Source organism: Camellia sinensis, chromosome 13, assembly GCF_055761805.1.
Source record: "Camellia sinensis isolate YWXY chromosome 13, ASM5576180v1, whole genome shotgun sequence".
In the NCBI taxonomy this organism is placed as follows: domain Eukaryota; kingdom Viridiplantae; phylum Streptophyta; class Magnoliopsida; order Ericales; family Theaceae; genus Camellia; species Camellia sinensis.
Window position 1 is genome coordinate 48,482,143 of NC_138973.1, and position 9,737 is coordinate 48,491,879.

Below are 9,737 nucleotides of genomic sequence, written 5' to 3' on the forward strand. Positions count from 1 at the left end.
AGACTAGTTCGATTGAGGAATACTTTTTTAGAATAGAAAGTAAACAAATCAAATTCTAATAATTCAATATATGAACAACCCATTAAGAACTACATTACCAACACTTGTTCATCGACTCTATTGGTAGATTTACGTTCTATGATGGACGAAATCTCGAGTTATAATAGTCTAGTCATATAAAAGATAAGCTACTATTTTGGCTTAAAAAGATGGTCATAAAAATGAGAACTTTCATCAAACAGGACAGACCTAACCAAGTGATATACTCCAAATAAGTGATCAATTCCAATTTGTGGGAAGATTAAGATGAAGTCGCAGGCAATATTGGAATGAAAGGAAGATATATTGCTTCGCCTTCAACATCAATTGTTTACCTAGGTCCACCCTATAGTATATAATGCTTGAACAATAATTATAAAAGCATGAATCAATACATACAATATAATTATAAAAGAAAGGATATTGACAACAAGTGGTGATTATAAATCTCGATGATAGCAAGAAAAAGTAGTTGGAAATGTGTGAGAAGTGCATAACATTCCTCATATTTTGACATTTTTCTCACATTTTTAAGATATTTGTAAGAAAAAATCTTCTACTCAAAATTTTCTTATACAATTGTCTCAAAGTCTTTTTCCACTACACATCATAACAACCAATCGCGTGATAGAGATTGATAAAGGAATGATTTGAGACAAAAAGACATGAAAGAATCCAAATAGAAGATCCAACCTCGTTGTGTCATCTTATCTACTCCATTAAAAAGCATGATAAAACATTCATTTAGTAACAATAGTAATGCTGGAAACAACCAAAGAAGTGGATAGAGTGTCTCATTGGGTATTTTGTATCAAGATACAAGAATGGAAACATTAACACTGGTATTGCGGCAACATGAAATGATTATAAACTAAACTTAACAAAGAAAAATATAGGAAGAGTAGACAAGATAAGGTCCCAAGCCTAGCTATACAATATTTTGATTTCTAAGTTCAATTCTTAGATATAGAGAGGGACATTACAGGTCATGCAAACAAAGGATTAGCAGGACATGAAATATTTAGATATATGTATCAAATCATGCATCTAACAGCCATTGTCAATGGTTTTGCTTTCTACCAATTTCTATCCCATGATTTTTGCTTTTTTAATGATATAAATATTAGATTGTCTATCAAACCCAGATACAATACATTATCTAAATACCACACATAATGGGGCCAATAGTTCCATTTGGTACAAGTCCTATTTTCAACCTTGGCAAACTATATAGAAATTTCAAATGTATGTATGAGATGATGTCACTTTTAATAAATTCTCTATAGCTAAAAGAAAATGCTTCTAAAGGTTCTTGTTTTTATTTTTATTTTTATTTTAAATATGGATACACGAAATTAAAAAATAAAATAAAATAAATAATACTAGAACATAATCCATAAAAAAGACCATGCAAACTGGCAAATTTTACTTACTTTTTTTTACTAACTGATGTGCAATGCAATAGTAAAACTTTGAAATCTAGAACATAATCCAAATCAATAATGTGATAGATGCTGCACCATGCAATAATAAATTTCAGAATCTAAAACATAACCTAATTCATAATGTCACACCAATGAGTATTTGTAAACTTTGTTATTATGTAAAACACTGTTTTTATTTCATTTTCAATTGCAGCAGAAATTTTAGTACTAATATAACAATGCTAATGATAATATAAGAGTAAGGATAGAATCTAACCCAAATTGAAGTCAATATGAGATTCATGGATATATACAATTGTAGAGGGTCCCAAAGGAACAATAATAATAATATCACTTAGAGAGACAAATTAATGGGTCAATAATATGGAAAGGGTGGAGAATGAGTAACTAGGTGAGGGGGGCGCAAATGATTCAGGGAAAGAATGTGGCAGTGCTACGCTGCCCATTTGCACTGCCACATTCTTTCCCTGAATCACTCGCTCCACCCTCACTTGGTTACTCATTCTCTAACTTTACCAGATTATTGACTCATTAACATAGCTTTGCCTCTCTACATGTTATTATTATTACTGTTCATTTCGAACCCTACAACAATAAAAGCAAAACCATTCCACTAATACTATAATAGACATAATGGTCAACTCTGAATTCAACAAACTTGAAGCAACAAATCACATACGAGGAGGAAAATGTAAAAAGAGATGACATAAATTGCAACATAAGCAAAACTATTCTCCTAATACTTGGATAAAGAAAATAGTGAGGACTCAAATTCAGCAATCTTTTGTTCAGAGACAGAAATTTCTCACCAGGCCTAAGGTAAAATAAATTGCAGACAAGAATGAAAGAGAGAAAATACATTGCATGAATTCAAAATCTATCCAAGTTGCAGATATATCAGTATATTTTGAAATTAATGTATTACATCAAACTGTTGATCTAGAATTGAACACTTGCACCATTGAAAAGTAAATCAAGAAATACAAGTAGTTGCATCCTAGAAAAGCCCAACACATTACACATCCATGAAATTCAAATGGCAATATTGAAGTGCCATTGACAACAATGTGAAACTAAATCCAGCCAGCCGAAGCCATTACAATGAAGTTAAAATACATATTACCAATAAAGAAAGAAAGAAAAAATAAAAAGATAAAAGATAAAATAGGCACCTAAACTAAAAAGATGAAATAGTTTGACATGGAAGTCGAATATCTTTCTCAGATATTTCCCACATCAATTTTAAAAGGTGAACGTAGTTTGTGACAGCTTGGGAGACCCTCTGAACTCTAGCTGTATTGTTAAAATCATCAACTCCCCCCAAAAGAAGAGAATTACCAACATACAGGCTATGATAGGAACTCCCACCCCAATCAGCAGCTAGGAAATCGTGGCCCAATGGCAGCTTGGAACTCCAGCATCATGGCTTGTGGATCTTGAAGCCGAATACTCTTGGGACATAGCTTTGTGACACCTTTTGAGGCTTGAGGTGCCCGTAAGTCATCAGAAACAAATGAGAAAATGTGGTTCCAAAATAGGCTCCATCAATGTCTAGGTAAAGTTAAAGAAACTAAAAGAAACATAGACTGGAGCACAAAAAGCCAATCACTGGAAAGTGGTCTAAACTATGGTTACAACCCCCCTCATTGAGGTCAAATGCAATAGAATCTGATAACACTTTCTTATAAACAACACATAAATAAAAGTTGTTTCAACTCTGAAATAGTTCAAAAAATATATAAATAAATAAAATAAGTAAAGACTTTAGGTCACTGACAATCTATGAAGCACGGATACGGGTATGAGTACTGGTACTGGTATAATACAAGTACATCAATACGGTAAAATTAAAAAAAAATGGGTACGGGTACAGCTTGGTACGTTTGTAAAAAAATATTTATTTTTAATTTAGAGTAATGTAAAAATTAATTAAATGGTTTAATTTGTTAAGATCCAACCTACAATTAACATTTAATACCAAAAGTAAAAATGTAAATCAAAATTAAATATCAATATATTAAATAACTTACAAATCATAATTTAATTTTAAAATCATACTAAGCATAAAACAAAAAATAAATAAAAAAAATTTGGTGAAAGGAGTTTTATCTCTATAGTAGAAGAAAATATTGTTTTAACTACACTACGATATGATTTGGGTGTATACTAGGTACGTCTAGGTATGCCAAAAATTAAGAAGAAAAAATTTGAGTATGTGTTTTGTGTACCTAGTACGTATGCAGAAGTACCATACGAGATATTATACGCTGGTAAGTGCCCGGTAAGGGTATGACATGTTTTTTGAAGTACCCATGCTTCATAACTGACAATATTTAGGCCAAGTTTGGCATGATTGAAAAAAGACAAAAAGTCAAAAAGTCACTATCCTATTTAAGTCACATCATCTTATTTAAGTCACATCACCTCTCTAACACATCACTTCAAACTCAACCCAAACCCAACCCATATTTCATAAAAAGTCAAAAAGTACACTTATTTAGTCTTCCCAAACTAGGCCTAACATCCAGCATATAGCAGCAATGCATTTAGTATACATTCTGATCATATTATTTGTAATTTAATATGTAACAATGGGACTTCTGATGCAAAGGAGGAGTTTATTTTTAAGTTGAATTTCAGTCTCTTTTGAGTGAAGGTAGTGTAGATCTTTTTTACATTTCCTTTTTGTACATGGGTTGCACCCCCTTGTTGTCCCTTTTTAATAACCTTTATTACTTATAAAATATATATTTTATATATTATTTTAGTTTTGTAGTACTTTTATTTATGTCATTGGTATTCTTGTGTTTAAATTAAATGGATATTGAAGATAATTTAAATTGCTGCACCAAATCCTCCCGGATGCCCCCTTGCTAAAGACTAAAACTTCCTAACAACGCATGGGGGCAGCAGCAGTTCAAGCCCATCCTAGTGCCCATCAACTGGCGATTTAAGTCACCCACAGTTGGATTCTATGCTTTTACTCCCAGGTTTTAATTCACCATTGTTTTTCTTCCTTCAAAATAGGGAAGAGAAAAAAAGAAAAAGAAAAAGAAAAATAAAGCATGGGAACTAAACAAAAAATGTGAGCTTAATAATAGAGAGGGAAAGCAGCTCAAGAAAATAGTAACTGTTCACATACGTAACACACCCTGCCAGGAGTTCAGCAGTGGCTCCCACCCAATTGAAATTGAAATAAAGGATACTGTTTTGGAACCTGGATCGAGGGCTATAAATATCTTCGCACTTGGGACAGTAAATTTTCACTGTGCTTTGTCGAGCAATGTCCGATTGACCAACAGGAAGGCAGGGTTGTCCGCAGCAGTAAACTCTTGGGCAACGTCCAAACTCAGCATTCTTGTACTTCTCTAGCTGTCAAAGATTTAAAAAGTACCCTGTCATAACAGCTAATCGAAGCATAGAACTGAGAAAAATAATAAACAGATACAATGGCCCAATGCTCACCATAGCAGCCATTCCTTTGCTTGTCAATACGTATCGCACGTGAATTAGACCATAAAGCATCTCTGCTGCTGATTCAACTAATTCGTTCTGTTCCTCTGTAAACATATCACCTACACCATTCAGCTCATCAAATTTACTCATTGCAAAGGGTTCAACAACTGAACTAGTGATCAAGAAGACTTCAAAGAAAGGTCAAAGACAAAGAAAGGTCAAAGACAATGGGCAAGGCTACACAGGCAAGGAAGAATTAGATGGCTGTGCCTTTGTTTCTAATGCAATGATCAAGAAGACTTCAAAGAAAGGTCAAGGACAATGAGCAAGACTACACAGGCAAGGAAGATTTGGATGGCTGTGCCTTTGTTTCTAATGCAGTGTATTTGAAGAAAAGATGAACCAGCATACTTTGAGGATGTAGAAACCTCAGCTTATAGGATGAAGACGATTTTGCTATCAACTAATTATTGACAAAAGGGAAAGTTTTATGATATTGCCTCTTCTCCTGTTGACTTTATTTAATTTAAGTTGTGGAGAAAATATTCCTTTGCGCCTAATTGATGCTTGTCGATAAAATTACTTTACCCATCCAAAACAAAAATGCACCTTTTCCCCTCAGTTCTCACAAACAATCATCACCATTCTTAATTTGATGCTAAAAGAAAATTCGATCAATTGCTTACCTTTTAATTACATTGAATGAGTAGGGATTGCAATTGGAATTGCAGAGTCTGTTTCAGAGCATCAATTATTACACTGAAATAAAAAGCAAAGAACAAAATAGTAGAAGACGACCCTAAGAATCAGTGTTAGGGTCCCTGACACGTACCCTTATGGTCCAATCAAATTATCATAACAAGCTTCAAAAGCACAGTGAATTGCATTCCCGATTTCCCCATTCAAGCACACGGCTAAATTGTTTTCAATTACTAAAATATCTTTATTTCAGAATTAAGACTCCAGAATTTACAAAAAAACTGTGGATAGCTCTGAAAATGGAATAGTTAATGTGAACAACTGCAGCATAAATAATCCTACTTGCATGAACATTTGAAGGGATAAACATAGCAAAAAAAATGCAATTGATTCTAAAAAAATTAGGGTTACCATGAGAAGATTCAACATCCAGAATCAAATCGAGCGCATAGTCATAATAAGGAACTTGACCGCTTAACCCACAGAGGTTAAAATCATCCTGAATGTAATCATCATCAACTTCACAGAAAAACTCATTCCCACGCAGATTACAGAACCATGTGATCCAAGATGTATCATCCCCATCTGAACCACTAACATCTGACTCCTCACTGTCTGTTTCAGATTCCTCTGCAATTCATTCAATTGGAAGTGCATCAGCAACGATGAGAACCGGGAAGCAAGACAAAAAAAAAAACGAAACACTGTGTTATGCACACTACAGAAACTACTGAACTGCTTTCAGATGTAAACATATCATGCAGAACATACAACAGCCAGAGACATAATGACCAAACCCTTAATAAAACTCTAAAAAGTTATCTAAACTTTGATCGGCTATGCAAAACGAACGTATTGTGAACGGACAGAACAATCAATCCAATCACAGAGGAGAGAACACTCTGTGTTTCCATTTGCTATTCAAGGCGAAAAAGAACCACATGTTAGTAAGTCAATTCCTCATATTTCAATTAACATTACATAGTTAGCAGAGACTTCATCTAAGTATTCACCAGTCTCCCTTACATCCACTTGAATGGACCCCGGTACCCAGCCACATCTCAGTGTCAACATAAAAGAGAAAAATTAAAAGTCATCCTGGGACATTTCGTTCCTTGCTTCATCCAACCAAGCTCATATATTAACAAACATGTGAAACTGAACTCATGTTTCTATTACTATTATTGTTTCAGATAAGAAAAAAAAAAAAAAAAAAGACTTACCTTCTATATAAGATTAAGCAACTGCTAATTTTACCATGAAAAAATAAAGAGAGAATAATTATTTTTTGACAAGTAAATTGTATAAATAAGGCACCAAAAGGGGCACAACCTTGGAACAAAATGAAATACATATTAAAAAAGCTCAACATGAAAATTGAGCTCACAGATAAAATCTAAACCACCCTTGAGCTAAAAGAGCCTAAATGGACATAAGCAATTAATGTAAGATGAAGTCAAGTTGATATGTTCAAAGAGCCTAAATGGACATAAGCGATTAATGTAAGATGAAGTTCACTTTTTAAGAGACTTGTAGTTGACAACTCCTCCCACCTCTATGTCCCTTCCTTCCTCCCATTATTTCAATCAATTAGAGCTGCTAGGTTCCATTCAAATTTGAATGCAAGATCTTTGTACCTTCTTAATATGCAAATATAACCAATTAACCTCTCTTTTTCTCTCCTTTTTTTTTTTTTGGGTAATTGCAACTTGGCAAGTACCCTTTGCTAATTTTGTCATTCTATTCCTAATGTTCTCAATCAATTGTTACCAGAGATTATCTCAATAATCTCTCAATATGCAAAACAGATAGAGGAACATGGAGTACAATGTGCTTATAAACATGGTATGACTAGGTAGACTTGTAACAAATACAATCTTGGAATGTATTAAAGCACTTAATGCGATAGAAACTTTAAATTCACAATAAGGTATTTAAGAGAATTACTAAAATGCATTAAACATTCACTTTTTAAGTTTCATTATGTTCAAATTAATCATTCAACAGCCAAAATTGCAAAATTACACCATATTAGTTTAACTAATTGATGTTCTATGCCTCCTTTCTAGATCTTTTCCAAGATAGCTAAAATTATTTTTTGTAACAATAGTTTTTCTATTGAAAGATATGTTAAAAAGTGCAAATTGGTAAAGCACCAGCTCTTCTCAGGAAAAGTCAGCACACTAGTCACTGGTGGATAACCAGATGTCCTCTTCTTTGCTCAAAAGTCTCAAAAAATGATCTGGATAATGAGTCACTCTAAATAGCTACACCACTTAATCCTAAAATTTTCAAGGTCACCATTTAAGGTTGTGTATGCTTCCATTCCACAATTAGGTCATCCATATTTTTGTTCGCTTAGAAAATTAACTATGGTCAATTAATGCCTCGACTTTTTAGTGAGTATTTAACAGGTCAATTAACAAATTGAATGCATATGCATATGTTAAAAAAAGAGCCAAATTGGGTTTACTTGGGAATTTCTTTGTACTCAAATTAATTATAACTGCAGGTTACAATCAGTTCAATATATAGCTATCTATTAAGTAAACTAAGCTTTAGCACCTAATAATTCCACTAATACTGAATCAAGAAACCATAACATGCAGCATGATATTTCTAGGAATAAAGTTAAGATAAGTGTAAAGAGAATCAATTGACTTGAGGCTGGCAAGCCAGATCAAGAACAAAGGTGAAGTTAATAATGCAATATATTTCACAGCAAAAGCTGACATATGACTCCACCATGTAACAACTTTCATCTTTCCCCAAGATAATAATCAAAAGGAATGGAAATGTATACATTCAAGTTTGTCTACACTTCCAATATACTTTAGGTTCATACTAATTAATTCCAAAGAAACCTCAAAATAGCAATATCTACAAACAACACAATTCAAGGACTAGCACTACTAGTAGTTTCCAAAAAGACATATTATCTTTTCAACACAATTATATAATTGAGCTTCAATGCAAATGAGAAAAGCTAATCAAAGGCAAATCTAGACCCATATATATATATATATATATAGAGAGAGAGAGAGAGAGAGAGAATCACCATCTGAACCTTTGTTTTCAGGCAAAGAGGCAGAGCGAGAGTCCCTGTGATCAGGTGTGGGCTTGGTGGCGGTCAAAATGGACTGAGCCGACAAGCGATCTTTATCCTTGGCGTTGAAAGACCTGGAAGTGGAGGGGGAGGATCGCTCCAAGTGCTTGTCGAGGGCATCGTTGATTCGCTTCCGATCAACGGGACCCATCTCCGACCTCGATCCCCCACCTCCTCTATCTCTATACATTCTTGTCGAAAGAGAAATCAATGTCGTCGTCCCCAAAACATAGTCCCTCAAAAAAGAACCCTAGATTTCAGACGATGCAAATATACAGATACAACCAAAAAAATTGAGGCTTTTAAGCCGACAAGTGTGATGTATATGCTAAGGGGGTTTTGGTAGGGGTAAGGAGAGAGAGAGAAGTTAGGGTTTTGGGTGGGGGTGGGGGTGGGGTGGCGTTGGGTGGGGGGAGGAAAGAGCTAGCCCATGCTCTCCTTCTCTCTCTAGATTTCGTCGTTTTGGTGTTTGGTTGGAAAGAAAATATAAAGGGAGAGAGAGAGAGAGAGAGAGAGAGGGGTGGGCTCTGGTACACCGGCGGGGACGAAATACTCATTCGTTAGGGTGGAGCCAAGGTTCTCTCCTTGCAGCCTCCTACTTGCGTTCGTTCTTGCAGGCCTTCGGGTCTACTTTTAGGCCCAATTTTGATAATTCGAACCGTTCATATTTTATAATTTATTCAGTATATCATACCTGTAAAAAATCAAGTTGATCGGATATCAGAAAGCATGTGTTCGAAAAATTGAACTAAAAACTATTTTTTAAAGAATTTAATAAACAGTTTTCCGAACACATGCTTTCTGATATCCGATCAACTTGATTTTTTACAGGTATGATATACTGAATAAATCATAAAATATGAACGGTTCGGATTATCAAAATTGGGCCTAAAACTAGACCCGAAAACCTGCAAGGACGGGCGCAAGGATGAGAGCTGCAAGGAGAGGATCCTCATTCGTTAGGGTGGATCTTGTGTGCGTTTCCTTGGATT

General features: G+C 34.4%; 1 protein-coding gene across 4 annotated transcripts; it reads right to left on the minus strand.

Annotated features, from left to right (window-relative positions):
- Nucleotides 1-2,418: 2,418 nt before the first annotated feature.
- LOC114285046 (casein kinase II subunit beta-1) lies at nucleotides 2,419-9,312 on the minus strand. Of its 4 annotated transcripts, none has more exons than XM_082903831.1 (5): nucleotides 8,707-9,312; nucleotides 6,051-6,269; nucleotides 4,950-5,044; nucleotides 4,691-4,856; nucleotides 2,419-3,035 (listed from the first exon to the last, which is right to left on the minus strand). In XM_082903831.1, exons 1-5 carry the CDS (start codon nucleotides 8,933-8,935, stop codon nucleotides 2,905-2,907), a joined length of 840 nt encoding a protein of 279 aa, XP_082759957.1. In that variant the 5' UTR covers nucleotides 8,936-9,312; the 3' UTR covers nucleotides 2,419-2,904. The 4 variants fall into 4 exon arrangements, with proteins under 4 accessions (XP_082759957.1, XP_028083836.1, XP_028083837.1 ...); XM_028228035.2 differs by having other exon boundaries at nucleotides 4,950-5,059; XM_028228036.2 differs by having other exon boundaries at nucleotides 8,698-9,312.
- Between the last annotated feature and the right edge of the window lie 425 nt (nucleotides 9,313-9,737).